Source organism: Clupea harengus, chromosome 8 (genome assembly GCF_900700415.2).
Source record: "Clupea harengus chromosome 8, Ch_v2.0.2, whole genome shotgun sequence".
Lineage (NCBI taxonomy): Eukaryota > Metazoa > Chordata > Actinopteri > Clupeiformes > Clupeidae > Clupea > Clupea harengus.
In genome coordinates this window covers 19278487-19303132 of record NC_045159.1, presented here as the reverse complement: position 1 = coordinate 19303132, position 24646 = coordinate 19278487, and the positions used below count along the sequence as shown (strand labels likewise).

Here is a 24646-nt window from a genome sequence, read left to right as displayed (position 1 = left end):
GCAATAAATTCTGTGAATTTTTGTATTATACTTTATAAAAATTTCGTCCATTTGTTAATTTGAACTTCTTTTTCTAAGTAGCTTTAGCTAACCAAACTAGATATCTCCCCAGGGAAGTTTTTCTGTAGTTCAACTTCTTCCAGTGTGAAGTAATTGATAGTTTGCAAAGCTATGCTTTGAAAGTAGCGTCCCCGACATAACATCATCTTACTTTATTATTCTTAGCCCTGAAACTTCATTACATCCCTCAAAAGGTTTGAGCTGAATAGGAAACCCAAGTTGAATGTATAAATAATGTATTAGCAATCTGTTCCCAAACCAAGATCTGTGATCTTAAAACATTATATAACTCTTGTTGATCTCTGGAAAGATTATAAAGTCATCTCTTGATTGAGTGAAACTTATATTGTGTGGTGTATAAATCCATCACATCTTCTCTCTCTTAATATCAACAGATTAAGTAAAGACTAATACAGATTGTCTTACATCCAGAAGATTGTAAAAGTTTGTTCATAGAATAAACTGAGGCAGAATATCTGAAAGACATACGGCGCTGTGGACATGCCATCCCTCAGGCGTCCACGGGAGGGCAGTGTGAAATTTGACGCAGAGTTTGCCCGCACACCCTCTTTCTGCAGCTCTTTTCCAACCGGACCGGTTCAGGAAACACGCGAGGCAACTTCAGAGGCGTGTGACAGAAGTTTCAATATTTCATCATATAGTTGCTGGATTAACAGCCATTATGGGAGATCCTATAACCGAATATACAGCTCGACTCCTACGACAGGTTTGTCGCTATTTACAATAAGTTCTGTGGCGATTTTCTCAGTTTGTGGTTAAATCTTTGCGAAAATAGTTGCACTGCATGTTGATTGGTCGGTGACGTGACCCAAGGCAGCGACTGTCAGCATCTTAAAGCATCACCAGCAAGTATGCTGGATGCTAGTATGTAACGTTAACAAAATAAATCCGATCCGCAATCTGGTCCTTTAACGCTGTAGCTCTGCTCTATCAGGAGCTACCAATCATGTTGTAACGTTAGCTGCTAAATCGACAGAGAAGAGAGAACAGAGTTGTGGGTGCTGGGTTTATTTTGTGTTAGCTGCATTGTCATCGAGAAAACTAGGAGGTGTTTGCCAACACAACTAGGTAGCCCCTGAATCCCACTGGCATAATTAAACAGTTGATGAGCAGTTTTTAGAGGGCCAAATCTTGGGAGGTGGCGACAACGTTACCAGCCTCCATTCCTACCCTCCTCAATCCCTCAATTAATATGTAACTATTAGGTTAGAGGCTTACCCCCCCATATATTTCACAGGACGCTAGAAACGCCTCCTAAAGCTTTCACTTTTGCTTTTAGTAAAGATAGCATCACTCCACTCAGTTTCTCTGAAAAGGGTTTGGCCATCATAAAGATATGGCTTTGCCTGTGTACCTATCCCCTTTCCAGCCCACCTCAGGCAGAAGGGATATTATGCTCAAGGCAGACGGGTGTTTGTGTTATTGCCTCACTTGTACATGTAAGGTGAGTTGAATGCGAGATCTGACCTGTGGATGACTTGGTTTCACAGGAGAATGAAATAAGAGCTCTCTCTGCTGAGATCGAGAGCTTGAAGAACCCAGCGACGTTGGGTATTCCCAATCACACGGAAGAGCTGAGGGAAGAGAACACCAAACTCAAGTACCGCCTCAACATCCTGAAACGAGTAAGTACAGCAAATACGCCAGGTAGGAGTCCCACTGGATCATGGGCACACACACACACACACACACACACACACACACACACACACACACACACACACACACACACACACACACACACACACACACACACACACACATAGCCTAATTAAGAAGACACATTTTGCAGTGTACTCACATTTCCTTGAATCTTCGGTCGTACTTGACATGTGCTAGGTTGCTAGTTCGATCCTGACTTCTCCTCACCAACTGTCGAAGTGTCCTTGAGCAATCTAACAGTAGCCACTGGCATCAGTGTGTGAATAGGTAGATATCAGGCATTAATCTGTAAAGCGCTGTGAGTGTTCTATGAGTAGAGAGAGCTATATAAATGCAGTCCATGTGCCATTTACTCCGATATGAGTGTGTAGAACTCTCACAAATCTAGTTTGTCATTTGACTGGCCACCTACAGTGGAGGCATCATGTCACAGTTTTGACCAACACAGACATACATGGCCGTCTCGTCTACTTCAGTGAATGAGGCTCGTTGTGTATATTGCATATGTTCACTGTGGACAAAAAACATCTGCTAAATACCTAAACTAGGCCATATTTATAGGAAAATACTAGAAGAATCTAGATTATCTTAATAAAAGCCTAGATCTCTAATGTCCCCATCAGGGTTTCTCATGTCATATGGAAGACATATTTTAAGATGGATACTTTATTAATCCTGAGGGAAATTTTAAGAGGCCCTGTAGATCATTTACATAAATAAAATACTTGAAGATTAGATTAGCGAGATAAAACACATTGATGTTTCCTCTTAAAAGAAGGACATACAGGGAGTTTCTAGACACCTGTTTTTAGACGGTGTAGATTAGTTATACAAAAGCCTAGATATCGGATCTCATGTGATGTTGATTTGGTGTTTGTCTTTCAGATTAGTTCGGTAAAAGCCTAGATCTCTGATATTCCCATTTAGGGTTTCTCATGTGATGCTGATGTGCTGTTTGTTCTTCAGAGCCTGCAGGAGGAGAGGATGGAGTGCACCAAGACCATGATGAACATAAACCTGCGGCTCCAGGAGATCTTCGGGGAGGCCATCCACGCCGCCTGTCCAGAGCTGGAGAGCCCTCCTCTGGCCGTCACTCCCAGCCAGCAGGCTAAGCTTGCAGACTACCAGTGCAACAGTGCCATGGGTATGGCTCAGGTTAGTCTCACTTCAGTCTCACTCAGACTCACAGGATCTGTTGCAAGTGTATAGGCACCGGTTGTTTGTGGAGGTGTTAACAACACCATAGACATGAGTTTTATGCTGAGAAAACACGTGTACTGATAAAAAAAATATACAGTGGGGAAAATAAGTATTTGAACCCCTGCCGATTTCGCAAGTTTGGCCACTTGCAAAGAAATGTGTGATCTATAAGTGGTAGGTGTATTTTAACAGTGAGAAATAGAATATCAACAAACAAATCCAGAAAACTGCATTTTATAACATTTATGACTTTATTTGTATTTGATGCAGAAAATAAGTATTTGAACCCCCAAGCAAACAGCAGGAATTCTGGCTCCCAATGACCAGTTATGTGCCCAAGAAGCACACAGATTAGTCCTCATTAGGCCTAACAAGGTACACCTGATCTCAACTGGTGACGTGTATAAAAGAAACCTGTCCAAAGAATCATACGTACACCTTCAACCTCACCACCATGGGCAAGACCAAAGAGTTGACCAAGGACGTCAGAGATAAGATTGTAGACCTGCACAAGGCTGGAATGGGTTACAAAACCATCGGCAAGCAGCTTGGTGAGAAGCAGACAACTATTGGTGCGATTATTCGTAAATGGAAGCAACACCAAACAACTGTCCATCGCTCTAGGTCTGGGGCTCCATGCAAGATATCCCCTCGTGCGGTATCGGTGATCATCCGAAAGGTGCAGAATAACCCCAGAACTACACAGGGAGAGCTTGTGAATGATCTCAAGGCAGCTGGGACCACAGTCACCAAGAAAACCATTGGCAACACACTACGCCGTAATGGTTTGAAGTACTGCAGAACTCGCAAGGTCCCCCTGCTCAAGGAAGCACATGTACAGGGCCGTCTGAAGTTTGCCAATGAACACTTGAATGATTCTAAGGAGGATTGGGAGACAGGATGTGGTCAGATGAGACCAAAATCAAGCTCTTTGACATCAACTTGACTTGCCGTGTTTGGAGGGGGAAGAATGCTGAATATGACACCATCCCCACCGTCATGCATGGAGGTGGAAACATTATGCTTTGGGGCTGTTTCTCTGCCAAGGGTACAGGACGACTCCACTGCATCGAGGGGACTATGGATGGGGCCATGTAATGTAGAATATTGGGCTTGAACCTAATTCCCTCATTCCCTCCCATTGAAAACGCAACCTTAAGGATTTGGAGAGGATCTGCAAAGAGGAGTGGACCAAAATCCCTCCTGAGATGTGTGTAAACCTGGTGACCAACTACAAGAAAAGTCTGACGTCTGTGCTTGCCAACAAGGGTTATTCCACCAAGTACTAAGTCATGTTTCGCTAGGGGTTCAAATACTTATTTTCTGCATCAAATGCAAAGTCATACATTTTATAAAATGCAGTTTTCTGGATTTTTTTTGTTGATATTCTGTTTCTCACTGTTAAAATACACCTACTATTACAATTATAGATCACACATTTCTTTGCAAGTGGCCAAACTTGCGAAATCGGCAGGGGTTCAAATACTTATTTTCCCCACTGTATATAAATCTGTACAATACTGTAAATTGCTTTAAATAAAAATATATATGAATCTGCATAGCACTGTAAATTGCTTTGGATACAAATATATCTGAATCTGTATAATACTGTATATTGCTATGGATAAAAGAATAAATATGATGTGTATAATAGAGTGATTAATTAATTCACACTAACAGTGTTTTCTAAATGATGACATAACTTGTATATTTTGTGTGAAATTGCAGTACTGTATCATAAAAAACAAGCTCTGATAACGTGTAACCATACACCAAACAATATCAGTATAGTGCTCACGCAACCCAGAGCTGGATAGGGAATCATATTGATAACCCAGAGCTGGATAGTGAATCATATTGATAAAAAACTGATTGGAAAATGGACCCGCTGTAAGGCATCAAAGGCTTTTAAACTCCTCACTGGTTTTCAATAATGTAGGCTGGATTACGACTACTATTTATACTCACTTTAATGTGTTATCTTGCTTTTGTTCTCCAATTTAGGCATACTGGATGAAATAGTGTTCCCCTTTTTAGTTTTTGAAAATGTGCGATAAGCCAGATAGTCACATTCCTGATTTGCCTTTAGCTTTAGCATAATAAAATGATTAAGAAAGCAGTTATTCTAGATTAGATAAACTATATAAATAGCACAACACAGGCCTGTTCATAACCCATATATGAGATGAGGAGTTGGCTTGTGAGTGATGGAGATGTCTGACCTGATGACCTTCCACTGACCTCTTGGGACTCCCTGTGACCTTTGGTAGATGCTGAAGGCTAAGGGGGTGAAGGTCAATCCCAGGGAGATTGCAGAGAAGATTGTCCAGAACATTCCGGACAATGAGTTGATCCAGAGCACTGATATTGCTGGTCCAGGTGAGCTTTCTGTGGCGGTCTGTGAGATCCTTTGGTCAGCTAGACATTAAAGGTGTTGTTGGTCAGCTAGACATTAAAGGTGTTGTTCTCAGCAGCACAGCTTGAAAGTCCTCTGACGCTCCTGGAAGTTGTATTGGAGAAGATGCCCCCTTGTGTTGCATAGCGATGCCCCTTGTGTTACATAGTCATGCCCCTTGTATTACATAAATCTGCTCGCTGCAGGAATGTTGCATTTACTGCTGTATCTGCTCTCCAGGGTTCATTAATATCCACCTGAAGAAGGCTTTTGTGTCCAAGCTGCTGACCAACCTGCTAGTGAATGGTGTGCAGCCGCCTCCTCTGGAGTCCAGGAAGAAGGTGAGTTAGAACAAAGAAACGTCAAGACCATAGAATAGAAGAAGGTGAGATAGAACAAAGAAACGTCAAGACCATAGAATAGAAGGAGGTGAGATAGAACAAAGAAACGTCAAGACCATAGAATAGAAGAAGGCGAGATAGAACAAAGAAACGTCAAGACCATAGAATAGAAGAAGGCGAGATAGAACAAAGAAACATCAAGACCATAGAATAGAAGGAGGTGAGATAGAACAAAGAAACGTCAAGACCATAGAATAGAAGAAGGCGAGATAGAACAAAGAAACATCAAGACCATAGAATAGATAAGAAGAAGGCGAGATAGAACAAAGACACGTCAAGACCATAGAATAGAAGGAGGCGAGATAGAACAAAGAAACGTCAAGACCATAGAATAGAAGGAGGCGAGATAGAACAAAGAAACGTCAAGACCATAGAATAGAAGGAGCCGGGTGGATGTAACCAGTGTTCTTCTGTGTGTAGCACTTCCTAATTTGTTCGGGACCTCGATGGAGCTGATGATGATTCCATGTTCTTACTGTTTTTGTTTGTTTGTTTGTTTACGTGTTCAGGTTGTCGTGGATTTCTCCTCGCCCAACATCGCTAAAGAGATGCACGTGGGTCACCTGCGTTCCACCATCATCGGTGACAGCATGTGCCGCCTGTTTGAGTTCCTGGGCTACGAGGTGGTGAGGTCCGTGCAGGAACCAGAACCAGACTCTGGAACTGATCTGGCTCTGATTAGACGGTTTTCTTTTGCAAACCTGTGTAGGGATGTTGACACTATTGTCTGTGGTGATTGTCAGCCACATCAAAACAACATATAATATTCCTATAACGTTTGTGCAGTTGTCAGTATGAACATGGAGATTGTGATTCCTCTCAGTGATACACTATCTTCTAGTCTTTTTTGAGGGGGTTTTACCCATTGAAATTGCCCCTCTTTCCTGCCCCGCCAGGTTGAACCATGTGGGAGACTGGGGCACTCAGTTTGGGATGCTGATTGCTCACCTGCAGGACAAGTTCCCCAACTACCTCACCAGCTGCCCTCCCATCGGAGACCTCCAGGCCTTCTACAAGGTGAGTGAAGGCCCTCAGCCCTGGCAACCTGAGTAGAGGGACGTTTCCTGAAGACATGTTTATAGCGTTTATATTCACCAGCCATGTAAGCTGGTCAGATTTTGACGGTTGAATCAGATGTTGTGATGCATGCTACATGAGGAGCATTCTGGGTTCTACCTGGTCCTGTGCCGTGTGGTTCTACCTGGTCCTGTGCCGTGTGGTTCTACCTGGTCCTGTGCCGTGTGGTTCTACCTGGTCCTGTGCCGTGTGGTTTTACCTGTCCTGTGCCGTGTGGTTTTACCTGGTCCTGTGCTGTGTGGTTCTAGGAGTCTAAAAAGCGCTTCGATGGGGAGGAGGACTTCAAGAAGAGGGCCTACCAGTGCGTGGTGAAACTACAGAGCAAAGAGCCGGAATTCATCAAGGCGTGGAACCTCATCTGTGATGTGTCCAGGAAAGGTGTGTGTGTGTGTGTGTGTGTGTGAGCCGTGTCCAGCGAAGGTCTGTGTCTGCGTGCGTGGTTGTGGACACGCTCGCTCTGCTCTGCTCTTGGGAGGTGAGCGTTGCCCCGAGGCGATGGACAGCCCAGAGGGCATCAGGCATAGCGGGCGTCAAGCAATTCCTCGTCACCCCGGCGCTTTGATGTGACAGTCACAGGACCGCCCTTCAAAATGTCTCCTCTAGAGTTTTCTTTCAGCTCTCTACTTTACACACACTCTGTCTGTCCTCTCTCTGTGTCTCACTCTCTCTCACACACACACACACACGCACACACACACACACACACACACCTCTCTCCCTGGCTGACTTTTGCAGTGATCTCTCTTTCATCTTATGGATGTCCACCTTCTATATGTCAGTCTCTCTCTTTCTCTCTCACACACACACACACACACACACACACACACACATGTTGTGTGTTGCGTTGTGTGGAGTGTGTGTCTGGGATCTCCCTAGAGGGGTGTGTTGCTGTGTCACTCACACAAAGTGTGTCTGCCCTTGTCTCTTGTCTTCCTGTAGAGTTCCAGAAGGTGTACGACTGCCTGGACGTCTCCTTGGAGGAGCGGGGCGAGTCCTTCTACCAGAACATGATGACCGAGGTGGTCAAGGAGTTTGAACAGAGAGGTCAGAAATGTTCCTTTTGGAGTTTGGAGACCGTCGGAGACGGTCATCTAACATTGCTGAATAGCTATGTTGATGTTTTACATGGGGCAATAATTGTACCGCCATATATATTTATTTAAATATTTTCTTTTATTTTGATACATTAACAGAATTGATGTGAGTCTGTTATCAAGCATTATAGTAAAGTCTAGAATGTTGAGGAGTATATGGACGCAGTCAACAGTCATGTCACTTACTGTCCAGAAGGTGATGCTGTTGCTTTGTTTTTGTTTATAACTTCTGTGTTTTCTCTGAGAATGCAAATGCACCTGTCTAGACAAGAAACCTTTTTATGTAAGTTATGCCACAGGGATATCTGCAAATATAAAATAATACAGAATAAATAGAATTGTTGAGAACCAATATTTCAGAACTTAATGTTTAAACATCACTATTTGTGACTGACAGATGGAGCTCAGGATTATTTCTGAATAGGAAAAAGGGCCTTGGCACATTATTCACTTATTTTATTGGGTTTGCTGCATTCGACCCCAAATTATCTCTCTCTCTCTTTCTCTGAAACCATCACACACACACACACACACACACACACACACACACACACACACACACACACACACACACACAGGGCTTGTTGAGATGGACGAGGGCAGGAAGATTGTCTTTGCCCCGGGTCAGTCCATCCCCCTGACGGTGGTGAAGTCTGACGGCGGCTACACCTACGACACCTCCGACCTTGCCGCCCTTCGTCACCGTCTATTTGTGGAGAAGGCCGACATCATCATCTATGTGACGGACAGCGGACAGGTGTGTATATGTATATGTGTGTGTGTGTGTGTGTGTGTGTGTGTTTGTGTGTGTGTGTGGGTGGGGTTGTGTTGGGAAATATTGCAGTATTTATTGTGCAAGCTCATAAACTGGCTGGTTCCATAAACATGCCATTCATTAGAAGTTTCCTTTTTTCCCCAATGAGTCAGGGTCTTTAGTGTGTTGGTTGGCAGGTAGACACTGATTGCTGTGTTGAAGAGGCTGCCAAAACTTATACTGTTGTCAGTGTTTCTGTCAATAAAGCTTCCAGCCCAGACAAGCCAACCAAGTAGTGGGATCTCAGGGAATGAAATATAGTAATTAAGGGCATGATCTTTTCAACTAATTGAAAAAGAATAATGAACAGCTTGTCTTTTTTTATTTGAAATTTGGAAACATGGCCCTAAACGTGTGTGTATCTACAGGGCGTCCATTTCCAAGTTGTGTTTGCCAGCGCACAGATGATTGGTTGGTACGACCCCAAAGTAACACGAGTGGAACACGCTGGCTTCGGAGTGGTTCTGGGAGAGGACAAGTGAGTGAGTGAGTGTGTGTGTGTGTGTGTGTGTGTGTGTGTGTGTGTGTGTGTGTGTGTGTGTGTGTGTGTGTGTGTGTGATGGATGGTTTCAGAGAGAGAGAGAGAGAGAGAGAGAGAGAGAGAGAGAGAGAGAGAGAGTGTGTGTGTTTGTGTGTGTGTGTGTGTGTGTGATGGATGGTTTTAGAGAGAGAGAGAGAGAGAGAGAGTGTGTGTCTTTTTGATTATTTGTTTGTACTTGTTTCCTCATTTCTGTCTTTCGTTCATCTTGTCGTCTTGCTTAGTCTTCAGTCTTAACTTTAGTTTCTTGGCTCTTATCTCATCTGGCCGTATATCTGGTGGAAACGGTGACTAAATGCTTGGCATGATAGAATCAGACTTACCCCAGATCTAGTCTTCCGTGTTTGTCCAAATGTTCTGCGTGGAGCCCAAGAGAAGTTTGTTCCAGTTCATCTCTCTTTCAGGAAGAAGTTTAAGACCCGCTCGGGGGACACGGTGAGACTGATGGACCTCCTGGATGAAGGGCTGAAGAGAAGTATGGACAAACTTAAGGACAAAGAGAGAGACAAGGTAAGCCCAGTCCAGCTCTCACTGTGTCTTTGGTTTCTCCTGTCTCTTTAAAGGTGTGGTGCTTGATTATAATCCATTACGCTGTTTGTCAAATTCAGCTAAATTATCCTAACATTAGTCTAGTTGCCCCTTAGTTTGTGTACTCAAAAACACTCTGGCTCTGGTGTTGATGAACACTCCTGGCTCTCAAAAATACTCTGACTCTGGTGTTGATGAACACTCCTGGCTCTCTAAAATACTCTGACTCTGGTGTTGATGAACACTCCTGGCTCTCTAAAACACTCTGACTCTGGTGTTGGTGTTCACTCCTGGTTCTGTAAATGGGTGGTTTGGACAGAGCCACACACGACCCTCGTCTGCGCTCTCTATCCCTCCTTCTCCCTCGTCTGCTCTCTTTCCCTCCTTCTCCCTCGTCTGCGCTCTCTATCCCTCCTTCTCCCTCGTCTGCGCTCTCTATCCCTCCTTCTCCCTCGTCTGCGCTCTCTATCCCTCCTTCTCCCTCGTCTGCTCTCTTTCCCTCCCTTTCCCTCGTCTCCCGAGCGATGGCAGCCCATCATCAGTCTCTCTGCCGTTTGAACAGGTTATCTCATGCTGAATGTGTGTCTGAGGTCGTTGAGCACACATCTCGCCAGATAGAGAGTTGTACACAGAACCATGTAACACATTTTACAGCATAGCCATATTTGAAGTAAAAGGCTTTATCATAAAGTTGGATGGAGCTGATTGGATGAAAGCCACATTCTTCCTTCGACTGAATTTCCTGTCATTTTTGGACATCTGTGAGGCTTATTATTATGGAGATTAAGTGCTAATTTACTTCCTGTTTCATGGTGGCGTTGTTGCGAATAGAAATGCCTTTACTACTATTTTTCTATTCTGTGGGTTTTCTATTCTGATGGCTATCAATTAAGTAGATCTTCTGCTTCTGCGACCATCCGGGGATTCTGTAATCAGCAGCGGAAGCCATTCGCTCTTCCTACTTGTTATCAGCTGCTAACAGGGAGTTCCTTGCAAGTATTCATCAACACACCTGTCAGTCATTTCTCCTGTGCTGTGCACAGCGCTGTTGACTATAGAAGAGATGGGTGAGATCTGTGGAGGGCAACTTTAACTCTTCAGTTTGCTAGGCTCAACTCGCGTCTTTCTTTCATCAGGATGCTAGTGTCAGATCCTTAGCAAGCTAACGCGCTAATTAGCTAATTAGCAGATAATTAGGGTGAACGCTATCGACTGACTAAGATAGATAGAGCTCTCAGGAACACAGGCTTCAAGGCTCTGTCTGAACCGGCCAATCAGAAGGAGGCTCTGCTCTTTGGCAGCCGCGGTGTGAGGAACTCATCTGGCTTGGGTCCGGCCCAGACAGCTGGTCTAGTAAGCTGCTCTCTCTCTCTATCTTTCTTTCTCCCTTTCTTTCTTTCTCTTTCGTTCTTTCTCTGTCTCACTTTCTTTCTATCTTTCTTTCTCTCTTTCTCTCTCTCAAATTATTTTTTTGCTCTCTTTTCACTCTTTCTCTCTTTCTTTTCTTTCTCCCTTTCTTTCTTTCTCTTTCTCACTTTCTTTCTCTCTTTCTCTCTCTCTCTCAAATTATTTTTTTGCTCTCTTTTCACTCTTTCTTTCTTCATTTTTTCTAAGAACCATCAAAACAATTAAATCAGAAGACTTTCTTTCCTTCTTCTTTTTTTTATCTCTGTCTCTCTTTTCTTTTCTGTCACTGTCTCCTGCAATAAGTGTGTGAGTGTGTGTGAGCGGTGTTGACTTGTTTTGCTGGTGTGATGTTGGCAGTGGCTGACTGGTCTGTCAGGCAGAGAGATGTAAACGGAGTTGATGTGTGATGTTGTGGTGATGTTTAAATACTGAAGAGGAGTTATTCTTCTTTCACTTCGAGTGAAAAACAAAACTGGTCGGCCTTCAGCGACGGCTCAAAGCACTAGAGGCTCGCGCCGCGCCCAAGTTGATTAACTATTCACTGCCTCAATCATTTATTTAGTCTGTTTTCCTCTATGAGCCGTCAGCTCGTCTGGAGCAGGAACGCAGCTAGTCGCGTGGGTCCGCACATTGTGTTGTCTTGCTCCCAATTACCAGGGAAGGGGTACGAATCTGGAAGATTGATAGTGTTGCAGGATGTAGAGTTTGTATGGTGTGTTTTGGGAAGTACTCTAGTGTTTTGCGACGTGTTTGTGATGTTGTTGATGATGATGAATGTCCACTATGTTTGCTGATGCGAATGTGGTAAAGGTGTGTTGTTTTCTGGCGTGTTGTCCTGATGTGTTTTGTGTTGTCGTGTAGGTCTTGACTCCAGAGGAGTTGACAAAGGCCCAGACGGCCGTGGCGTTCGGCTGCATCAAATACGCCGACCTGTCCCACAACCGCATCAATGACTACGTCTTCTCCTTCGACAAGATGCTGGATGACCGGGGCAACACGGCCGCCTACCTGCTCTACGCCTTCACCAGAATCAGGTGTGTCTCTGAGACTGTTGTAGAATGTGCAGACATATATGGTTGTGTGTGTGTGTGTGTGCGTGTGTGTGTGATTGAGAATGTGGTAGAATGTGCAGCTCTGTGTGTGTGTGTGAGAGAGACTGGTAGGTTGTGCAGACATGTGTGTTTGCATAACCTGGGTTGTGAGAAGCGCAGTCTTGCACTGGTCTCCTGCTAGCAGCGTTGGCAGGCTAGCTAGGGAGGGGCTAAACCCCATGGGTGGCAGACAGTGTGGCCATTTTCTTTCTCTTGGCAAAGGGACGGGGGGAGCTGCCATGAAAACCTTGGGAACCACTGTGTGTGCGTGTGTGTGTGTGTGTTTGTGTGCGTGTGTGTGTGTGTGTGTGTGCGTGTGGGAACCACAGTGTTTGTCTGTGTCTGTGTCTGTGTGTGTGTGTGTGTGTGTGTGTGTGTGTGTGTGTGCGTGTGCGTGTGCGTGCGGGAACCACAGTGTTTGTGTGTGTGTGTGTGTCTTGTGTGTTTGTTTTTCTTCTTGTCTTCTAGGTTTCGATCACTAGGTAGGTGTTGATCACTAGCGGTTTATGAGGGAGCATTACGTGTAGACCCAAGTAGCAGTCAATGCTTCTCTCGCTCTGATCAATTGACTGTAGTAATAGTTGACCAGTGCCCTTTTAATGGTTGTGTGAGCGCATTTGATCATGGGGTTGTTTAAGTGTGTGTGTGTTTGTGTGTAGGGTGTGTGTGTTTGTGTATATGTGTGTGTGTGTCTGTGAGCATGGGTATGATAATGAAAAATGGGAATTCATGACTTTTTCCCTGCCGTGTGGGCTCACCATGAAGCATTTGGCCACTCAGAGTGAGAGCAGATCTGTGTTGGGTGTGAGCAGTGTGGCGTGATGGAGGTCGGCGGCCTGTCTTCAGCGTCTTTATCAGTGACACTAAACTGGCCGGCTGTCACCAGCCGCAGCTTCACAGACGAGGAGAGGAGGGGAGGCGAGGCGAGGCAGAGTCCTCCCGAAACAAGCTTCTGTGTGGTCACAGTCAATCCCACAAACTCCTTGTGCATGGTGTGTGTGTCTGCCTCAAAAGATTGTGACACTCCACTCCACTCCACTCCACTCCACTCCACTCCACTCCACTCCACTCCACTCTCCTGTCTGTGTGTCATCTACTTCATAACCTGGCATCCTCAAGGCAAACCGTCTGGAAAACAACCAGCTGTCTTCTGAACCTTCCCTGGCATTCAGCTCCTGTACTCCAACAGCACTGCTGATACACTTCTGAAACGGCTCACTGCAATTTATGCCATCTCTAATTCTGTTCAATTCAGTTTTATTCGTTTATACTGCGCCGTTATCCACATCGACGTTGTGTCAAGGTGGCCAGAAAATACTCCCTTTTAACAGGAAGAAACCCAGCTCAGGTAGGGGGGCCTATCTGCCAGAGACCGGCCCAGTAAAGGTCATGTTTGATCTGTACTTCCAGCTAGTAATATTCAAATCTAGTGCTGAACTAGTAATACTCAAATCTAGTGCTGAACTGGTAATATTCAGTCCGCAGCATATGAGACGGGAAGCGCTGGGTGTGTCAATGCAACTAGACATGGAGCATTTGGTCCACTGGGCAGTTCAGTGAAATGATCTTTATTGATCCATTTACACAGGAATTTCACAGCACATTTAGCTGCCTAACTATGCCCAGAACATGGGGGTAGCGCAGCCTTGCCAGGAGGGGTAGCCATGCCAGGGCCGCTAGCTGCCATGCTGGTGATATGCCATCACTTTGAACCGGCACACTCCAAGCTGGCAATGACACTGGCGATGAAATTGGCGACTGCCGCTATTTAAAATGAGAAGATCCGGGCCTGCACTCCCAAGGGACGAGTGGGTTTCACCATGTCAATGATTCCCAGTACCGTGAAAAGACTTGTGCAAGGAGCCAAAAAACGCTGCTTGATTAGTTCTTGATTTCCTATCAGCGATCAATGCAGTGGAGCCAGACAGCACAGGCGCGCTGAGCCAAGGCAAATGTCTCTGGAGATGCTGGCTTTTGGTAGTGCATGGAGATGGGACTTCAAGCATTCCGGTTTCTCTGGAAACGCATTCACTTCCAGCATTCCGGTTTCTCTGGAAACACATTCACTATAGTCTATAATGAGGGGTCTGGACAGGCAAGATGAGTTTATTTATACGTCACCTTCAATGCACACAGACAACTGAAAGTGCTTTTCAGAAAAGATTTGGAAGAATAAAAAGCCCTTGTAAAAATCGGAAAATATAAGTAAAGGAAAGAAATATTATGATTTTATAAAAATAGATAAAAGCTCCGACCTGCTCTGGCTGTACCTCACCTCCACGCCTCGTCTCTTCCTCGGCGCGGTCGTTGTCCAGATTTGCCTTGTGATGTCACGCCGGTGGCCAGCCAGTCGTGAAATCTCCGACTGTCACCAGGGGATTTTGGAGCGCCGCTGCCGTGGCCACGCCAAGTTCTAATGGATTTTCTGCACCAGAGATGGGCTTATTGCATTCTGCTAGGGTTACGCACACACACACACACACACACACACACACACACACACACACACACACACACACACACACACACACACACACACACACACACACACACACACACACACACACACACACACACACACACACACACACACACACACACCACACACACACACTCAGCCAGCAATCCCAGCGGATGTGGACCGCTGTCAAGATGCTCTAAACATCCATTTAAAGAGCTTTGCGCAGCGTGCAGGAGGCCAGGCCAGAGTGGAGGGCTGCTGAGGGGTACAGGCGCAGTCTGACGGGCTCTCCAGGTCACCCCCCGTGCCAGCTGTGTTGACCGGAGCCCCAGAAAAGCCATCAGAGTCCACACTGACCCCCACCCCCTCTAATCAAGGAGCTGAAATTGCTTCCTCTTAGACTTTGGGATTGTGGAGCTGCAGTGCAGAGAATAGCAGATGTGAGAAGGCATTTTGTAACTTTACTCAAGTCTAACTCTATTCTAACTTTACTCTAACTCTACTCTACTCTAACTCCACCCCACTCTAACTTTACTCTACTCTAACTTTACTCTACTCTAACTTTACTCCACTCTAACGCTACTCCACTCTAACTTTACTCTAACTCTACTCTAACTCTACTCTACTCTAACTCTACTCTAACTTTACTCCACTCTAACTTTACTGATGTACTCTACTGATATGATCAGGCATTCAGACTTAGATTTATGAGGCATATAACTTTATTAATATGTCCTGGAGGTTTGCTTTCTCCTGGAACTGAACAAACACTTTGCACAGAGAGATGGATGGATTAGGAAATGATGATGCATTTCCGTGGTGATTTTTGGAGTTGATATCAGCATATCAATGGTTCATCTGTCTTCTTTAAAACATCAGTGTAAATACCGTGTACATTAGTCATTAGTGCTAATAGTTACACTGCACCCCTTCCAGTGTGTGTGTGTGTGTGTGTGTGTGTGTGTGTGTGTGTGTGTGTGTGTGTGTGTGTTTCAGTGTGACCAGTCAGGACTGATCCAACATATTTTTTGGGGGGCAATTTTTGCCCCCACTTACTGAAATCCAGGGGCATTTAACAAAAAATTGGGGGCACTTTTAGAAACTTGTGAAATAACATTTAACCTTTGTTCAAAATAATAAACACACTTATTTAGGCTTACAGTATATGGGCAATTGTCATCAAATGGCAATAATAAGACTATTAGGCAGTAGTCTACGAATTCAAAGTGTTTTCTTAGATTTTTTGAACAAAAACCAAACATAAATCAGACAGTCATATTACATTTTATTCTTATTTCTTTGTGGTTATTTATTGTTATTATTACATTTTTAACTATTTAACTATAAACAATAGTTTTTTCTTTCTTTTTTTATAATAATAACGTATTGTATTTATGGATTTTTGTGTTACCTTTAATCATGTTGTACCTACCATAGTAGGCCTACAGGAAATACAGATAGGACTGGTTAGCTAGCTTGCAAGCAAGCCTTTGTAGCTAACGCACTATCAGAGCTAGCTCACGTTAGCTAACTATCATTAAACTAGCTAAACCGAACTAAATCATTTCTAAAATTATTGTTACTAGTTATCATTCACCGTAGGCGATGGTGTGTTGCTTGGCGCCTGGTGACGAAAGGCCATGTATTTCTGTATGTTTTCGCTCCCCTTGATGAAGTCAGCAGAAGAATTTGCCCGTGCTGGATTGACAACGACTTTGGCAACTCGTTGCCCACAAGTCCGACATGCCTTCAAAAAAATTCAGGTCTTTTTTTCGTCGTCATCCTCCACCCCGAGTCAATCTAGTTTCTAGTTTTCGACGGTCGCTGGGTGTGTGAATTTTATCTTTTAGAACCTGAGATGGTGACAGAGACTGTGTTTGCTCATCCTCATTTCTCCTCACTCTCGCAGTCACAGGTCTGATTAAGAAGCGCTCCAAATATTGTTTGTTAGAACGTTCGGTTCTTTACGCACACGCAACAATCAGTCAAGGCGAAAATCAAAACATTTAAATGGCAACTGGACCGGGTCATAGGCTACGATGTTTTTGACAAGTTCATTAAATTATTATTACAGAAAATTATGGGGGCATTTTTTGCCCCTCTCCTAGTCATATCAGGGGCAAAATGATATTTCTTAGGGGCAGTTTTGCCCTTTGCCCTCGTGTATTTCCGACGCTGAGCACAGGCCCAACACACACACACACACACACACACACACACACACACACACACACACACACACACACACATCTGACACCACTGGGATTTAGGGATTTAGAGCAGGTTTTCACGAAAGCTTCATGGTTTTAAGGTACACCTTGGTGGTTTTAAGTGGATCTTCATGGTTTTAAACTATTCTACACTTACACTGTGACAACCTTGCTGACTTCAGGGTTTTTCCTGCATAGAGAAAATTTGGGCGCGCGCCTAAGCCGTTTTCCCGAGCGCCTACAACAAATCCCGAGCTCCTAAGGCACCAAAAAAATCCGCGATAAAAAATAAATAAAAAAAAAGCTGTCATTCATGGCGCAATTCAGCTTAATGGTGTTTTGAGCCCTCACCGTCGACTTCAAGGCAGCAGCTTGTCCCACCTCCCACCCCCTGAGCCAATCATTGAAAAGAGGCTGCTCCAAGCTTGCCAGTTTACAGAAAACGTTGGTTTGAATTTGAGATTTAATGTAGCTAGCTTTTAGCTGTTTTAAACCAAGGCACTTCAAAAATGTTGTTTACAACCTGCTTACAAATCTGGTTAAAACAACTAGTGAAGGTGTTTTGGAATAATATTAATTAGGGGTGGGAATCTCTTGGCACCTCACGATTCGATTCGATTCCGATTCAGAGGTTAACGATTCGATTCTAAACCGATTCTCGATTCTAAACCGATTATCGATTATCAATTCTAAACCGATAAAACGATTATCGATGCATCTCGATTTTTAAAACATTTGAGTTTGCTACTCAGAGTTTCAAATCACTTCCTACTTTGTGTTTGATAATTAAAGAAAATCAACAGATCTATTTTTTTTCTCCTTGTCACAATTATGACTTTCTATGAAACAATGCAATAATCGATGCAGCTTGCATTTCAACACAAAATAAATGTGTAAAAAAAAAAAAAAAAAAAAAAAAATTACATTTAAAAAAATGTTTTTATTAAAAAATCGATTATGAACTTTTCTGAATCGAGACAGAATCGTTCTAGAGAGAATCGAGATAAATCGAAAAATCGATTTTTTTCCCCCCACCCCTAATATTAATGCCATATACAATAACTGACTTTATGTTAACACCACTAATTAATGTTAGCTGTCTAATTATTTAGCGCAATGCTAGCATGCATCTACCGTAATTCGATTTTTAACCAAGGTAGCCTATTGTACTGCAAAATATTGATCGCGACCTGTTTACAAATCTGGTTAAAAAAATAAAGGTGAGCTGTTATTTATAGATATGAATTATTTCGCTCAGGTGGTGGGATGCGCCTTCATCACGCGTGCAATGCATGTTCGAATATGGTCTCAATAGTATGTTTCAAGTATAGGCTACGGCCGAAACCTCGTTCTGTTTTGATCAATAGTAATCGAGTTGATAAGCGTGTCTTGTCTGAACAATACGCAACTGTGAAGTGCGCGAATGGACAGAGCGGCCAGCTGCCGATCACTCAACTTGCGTATGCATCCTGACTTCATCAGTCGGCGGTGATTTTGAGCATAACATTCCATTTTCAGTATTCATGGCTTTCAATGTATTACAATATCTGCTATGTTGAGGACCTACACAGGTGTAGGCTATTATTTGATTTGTTTACCCGTTTGAACGAGTACCAGTAGACCGCGGGTCCTCGGGAGAGGCAGACAACCGCATTGGTTTATCAATGAAAGCTCAGCTCGTTCGGAGGAGAGCTGATATATTTGTGTTGCATCTCGAATTAATATTATCATTGATAAACCGGTGCGGTTGTAAACTGTCGTTCCGCTGCGAGGGCCAGCCCGACGTGCACGAATACACATGTACAAATGCAAATTAAATGTCCACTCAAAATGCTGACAAAAGTTTGATTTACAACGCATTGGTGGGCCAATAGAAGTTAAACACACTATTAAACATATTTGTGGACAGAAATAATGGTATGTAGGTTTGTATAATAAAAATGAATAGTAATAATAGATTAACTTGATTTTCATAATTTGTGTGTTCCATTTCTGACCACTGGTTAGTTCTAGATTCTATTGATATACATTTCAGTAGTTTGCATATATATGTAAAGAGGTAAACCTTAATCATCTTTGAACCATACATGATAGCACCATGGGGCTTGGACTATTGTCAATCTATTTGAATCTAAAGTGGAAGCAAAATTATTTCCTGAAGCATATCCTCATTATTTATGAAATGGTAAAATGTAAGCTACCAGGTGACATGGTAACACAGACTGCGCGCATAGCGCGCACATTTTTTTTTGGAGCACCGAAGACCCATTTTGACCCAGGAAAAACCCTGGACTTTTCTTTTTCTTTCCTTCTCTCTCACCTGTTTCTGTCTTTCTTTCTGTCTTTTTTTGCTTTCTTTCTCTCTTTCAATTCAAGTGAGCTTTATTGGCATGACACTTTTTTTTTCTGCATTGGCAAACCAGAACAAAAGCTTTACATAAAGATTTGGCAAACATAGATATATGCATCTGAGATGTATCTGAACAAACCCGTGTGTGTGTGCTTGTGTGTGTGTGTGTGTGTTTGTGTGCTTGTGTGCGTTTGTGTTCCAGGTCTATTGCACGCCTGGCCAACATTGACGAGGGGACGTTGCGGAAGGCTGCGGAGAGCACGGAGGTGCTGCTGGACCACGAGCGGGAGTGGAAGCTGGGCAAGTGCATCCTGCGCTTCCCAGAGATCCTGCAGAAGATCCTGGACGACCTACTGCTGCACACTCTCTGTGACTACCTCTACGAGCTCGCAACCACCTTCACAGAGTTCTACGATGTCTGTTACTGCGTGGAGAAAGACCGACAGACAGGTTAGAAGCATGCGCACGCACGCACGCACGCACACACACACACACACACACAGACGCACACACACACACACACACACACACACACACACACACACACACTATGATTACCTCTATAAGCTTGCCACCACCTTGACGACTGCTAGTGCGTGGCAGATGGAGAAGTGACACACACACACACACACACACACAAACACACACACACACACACATTCTGTGTGATGACCTAGAGAAGGAGAGCAGCAGCTCTCTTACACTCTATGCATGCATCTTTATAAAGAAGAACAAACAGACAAGCACACACACACACAAACACACACACACACACACACACACACACACACACACACACACACACACAAACACAGCCTAAACATACCTGGGGTTCTTTATTATTTGAACACTCTGAAGGACAGTGCAAAATACAAGTTCAGGCCTCTGTACATGTGTTCAGTAGAGGCAGGAAGTATGTTTAAACTTCTCCAGTAGGGGGCACTGTTTACTCAAAGAACTCAGCCAGTATCGCCAAAGAACTCTCCAAAGACCACCAGGCATCTTTTGTTGTGCTGGTACGCCATATCACACCCGCTGGTGATGTAGAATGGGTTATATATATACTGTATATATTACTATATATATATAAGCACTAGGTTTGGGTTATAGGCTATATTGGCAGATGAAGAAAAGCAGAAAGAGGTCTTAATCCAATCTAAAATGTTTCTGGAATAGCATCTGCTATGGCTGCAGATTTCTGTACCAATAGTCTTAATATTGTCGTTCCGGAATGTTTTTCTGTGCCAATAGTATATCTATCCTACCGATCCTAGTGCAGTGCTCAGTCGACGTGTGTGTGTGTGTGTGTGTGTGTGTGTGTGTGGCTGAGGGTCAATAGATTGGTTGCCTCCCCTGCTGTGGTGGATCCTAGTGCAGCGCTCAGTCCACGTGTGTGTGTGTGTGTGTGAATGAGGGTCAAAAGAGTGGTTGCCTCTTGTGAATCCTATTGCAGCGCTGAGTGGACGCTGGGTATCGCTAGCTGCTCACTAGGGCACGCCTCACAGGGCCAAATTCCACAGAATTCCGTACCAATAGTCACTTTATTCAAGTGGGATGCCTTAGAGGGATGCTGTTTGCTGTCCGCTGTTTAAGCCAAGTGCTTCTGAGGTTGGGCACACAGTGGCAGTCAAACATTTGGGCACACAGTGGCAGTCAAACATTTGGGCACCACGGGTCAAAGTTTCTACTACGGTGAGCAGAAGATGAACTGATCTCCAAAAAGATGAAACATTCTCTTCAACATTTCTAAGCAAGAATAAAGTTTTATTTTTTGTTCTGTAAAACTTTAGAGTGAAAAAAAAGGAAAGGAGCACTGTGCAAAAGCCTGGACTCCTCAAGAGATTTGAGCTCTCAGATAATTTTCTGTCAGACCTTAATTAGCCTGTTAGCGCTATGGCGTCTCTGCAATAGTGCAATAATCGTTAGGAAAGGCCAGGTGATGCAAATTTCAAAGCTGTATAAATGCCCTGACTCCTCAAATCTTGTCCCAACAATCAGCAGCCACGGGCTCCTCTAAGCAGCTGCCTAGTGCTCTGAAAACAAATATAATGGAGCAGGAGGAAGCTCTAAGAAGATACTGAAGTGAGGAGAAGCTATAAGATTATAGCAACGCATTTTCAGGTAGCTGTTTCCTCAGTTCATAATGTAATTAAGAAACGGCAGTTAACAGTAATGTTGGAGGTCAAGTTGAGGTGTGGAGAACCAAGAAAACCTTCAGAGAGAACTGCTTGTTGGATTGCTAGAAAGGCAAATCAAAACCCCCCGTTTGACTGCAAAAGATCTTCAGGAAGTTTTAGACTCTAGAGTGTTGGTGCACTGTTCTACTGCACAAATATGACCATCATGGAGGCGTCTTCAGAGGAAAAGCTTTCCTGCGTCCTCATCACAAAAAATGAATCGTCAGAAGTTTCTAAAGGAATATCTGAATGCATTTTGGAAACTATTCACAGTAACAGGGCGTTTGACCAGGGGTGGCAAGACGTTAGCGTGCCACTGTGTGTGTATTCAGTACAGTATAATAGCATAGTATATGAGTCTGCCATGGCGTGTGTGTCTATTATTACATGTGTAGTTATGGATGTGTTGACTCCAGGCATTCTAGGGATATTGCCCTTCTTATTTGAACCAGTCCGTGAGCCTTGATGCCCAGTCTTTACCCCTGGCCTCTACCCTCACGCCATGTCCTGCTTCCTGTGTGTTCCCGCCAGTCGGCCATGTTGTCTTCCCATGCAGTGTGGCAAGAGTGGCCATCGCTCACGGTGGCGGCCATTCATCTCACGCAAGGCTGTTTAGTCGCAAAGGCCAGCCATGGAAATGCCATAGTATTGATTGGGTCGTGTGTGTGTGTGTGTGTCTGTGTGTGTGTGTGTGTGTGTGTGTGTGTGTGTGTGTGTGTGTGTGTGTGTGTGTGTGTGCTAGCTGCTCACTAGCATAGTATTGATTGGGTCGTCTCGGCTCGCCTCGGATTGGACTGGACTGGACTACAATTCATTTTAGAAGGACCTTCATGCCATCCGAGTCTAACTGGTTGCCCTTTTGTGTGTGTGTGTGTGTGTGTGTGTGTGTGTGTGTGTCTCTCTCTCTCTCTCTCTCTCTCTCTCTCTGTGCTTTGTGTGTGTGTATTTGTGTGTGTGTGTGTGTGTGTGTTTCTCTCTCTCTGTGCTTTGTGTGTGTATTTGTATGTTGTTTGTGTGTGGTGTGTGTGTGTTTTACAGGTGAGGTGGTGAAGGTTAATATGTGGAGGATGCTGCTATGTGAGGCTACAGCTGCTATCATGGCCAAAGGCTTCGACATCCTGGGCATCACTCCAGTGCAGAGGATGTGAACAGTGGAACCTCAGAACAGTGGAACTTCAGAACGACCTTGTTCAAGCCCGACACATGCCCTTCTTCAGCTGTAGGTGACCAATAGGATGGCCTGTCGACAACACGGCACAAACCTTTTTATCACCTGTAATGTTCTTCAGGATGTTACCATAACAAATAAAACTTGTCAGAAAAGGAAACCGATTCACTGCTGGAAAAGGAAAAAAAAATGATGTGGACCCTTTGTTTCATAATTTATACAATTCAGCATTAAAGGGCAATTCTGATTATTGTCATGTTGCTGTCTGTCTTTTTTTCCCCTCCTGTTAAAATATTCACTAAGCCATTCAGAGAAACTAATCTGCACCTTGCAGTGCTGGGAACTTCTAGAAGATGTCAGCTCCAAAACTCCAGGCCTAAGGCCATGTGAATTGAACTGGATTCATGACAAAGTAATAATGATATATTCACATCCTTACATGTCTTATTTAAACCCTGCCTTTACATCTGTGTTATCTTCCCCTTCAGACACTCAAACTCCTAGCCCAGAGCCGTGGTAGGCGGTGCACTTTGGTTTGCCAACTGGGGGACTAACATCAGTAACAAACGAGATGCAGTTGCTGGTCTTTTAGGAGAGAATGCAGAATTGCAAGTTCCTCCAAAGTGGTTGTTTGTTTGTTTGTTTGTTTGTTTGTTAACGAGTGAAGAAAAATGCTGTATGGTGGGAAACCTAATGAAGGGCCAGTTTTGGGCCTTTATAACATCTGAGGGTTTTTACCTTTTTATTCCTTTTCTTTTCCACCGCAGTTAAAACACAAAGCATTTTCTAATGAAGTTCTGCAAGAAAAGGCAATAAAAGAACTTAGTAGTAATCAAAGTGCGTAAGATGTGTGTGCTGGCTATCAGTGCATCACAAACCTTCAAGTCTCCATTGGCTCCTATTTACACTCCGGTCTTGTGAGGATTGAATGAAAGCGGTCTGATTAATGCCCCTCCTACTGATAATCGCTGCGGTGATTAATTGAACTGATTGACGAGGTGCAGCGGAGCTAAGGGTTGTTATTCATTCATTGCGTGGCCCATCGTTGGAGCACCTAATTTCGGGTTTGAGATCTAAATGAAAGATTTTGAAGAATAAGCTAATCATTAGGAAGGCAGGAGTATATTTTCTAACCCTTGCGCTCGCACTCGGACAAAGGCTTGGTCTCCAAAGCCCTTGTTTCTGTCTAACTGCCCTGAAAATGGATTTTTAGGTGTTTGAGGGAAAATATTACCAAGGCCTTGAAGAATAAAGGGCTTTTCACTTCTCAAATCAATACAACTTTATCATGCTAGATTATAGAACTACAGTGTACAAAAGGACGCATGGGAACTGCAGACTTCCTTATGTGACTACTACCACAGCCACACAGCTACAGTGGGGAAAATAAGTATTTGAACCCCTGCTGATTTCGCAAGTTTGGCCACTTGCAAAGAAATGTGTGATCTATAATTGTAATAGTAGGTGTATTTTAACAGTGAGAAACAGAATATCAACAAAAAAATCCAGAAAACCGAATTTTATAACATTTAGGACTTAATTTGCATTTGATGCAGAAAATAAGTATTTGAACCCTTAGCAAAACATGACTTAGTACTTGGTGGAATAACCCTTGTTGGCAAGCACAGACGTCAGACTTTTTCTTGTAGTTGGTCACCAGGTTTACACACATCTCAGGAGGGATTTTGGTCCACTCCTCTTTGCAGATCCTCTCCAAATCCTTAAGATTGCGTTTTCAATAGGAGGGAATGAGGTTCAAGCCCAATATTCCACGTTACATGGCCCCATCCATAGTCCCCTCGATGCAGTGGAGTCGTCCTGTACCCTTGGCAGAGAAACAGCCCCAAAGCATAATGTTTCCACCTCCATGCTTGACGGTGGGGATGGTGTTCTTGGGGTCATATTCAGCATTCTTCCCCCTCCAAACGCGGCAAGTCGAGTTGATGCCAAAGAGCTTGATTTTGGTCTCATCTGACTACATCCTGTCTCCCA

General features: G+C 43.9%; 1 protein-coding gene across 1 annotated transcript; it reads left to right on the top strand.

Moving 5' to 3' along the window:
- Positions 1-633: 633 nt before the first annotated feature.
- Positions 634-22910, top strand: rars1 (arginyl-tRNA synthetase 1). Its single transcript, XM_012818344.3, has 15 exons — positions 634-787; positions 1572-1706; positions 2710-2898; positions 5214-5322; positions 5579-5679; positions 6249-6370; positions 6636-6756; positions 7065-7194; positions 7756-7860; positions 8489-8667; positions 9093-9202; positions 9667-9772; positions 12059-12231; positions 19512-19759; positions 22525-22910. The coding sequence occupies exons 1-15, from the start codon at positions 743-745 to the stop codon at positions 22632-22634; spliced, it is 1983 nt and encodes a 660-aa protein (XP_012673798.2). The 5' UTR covers positions 634-742; the 3' UTR covers positions 22635-22910.
- Positions 22911-24646: the final 1736 nt, after the last annotated feature.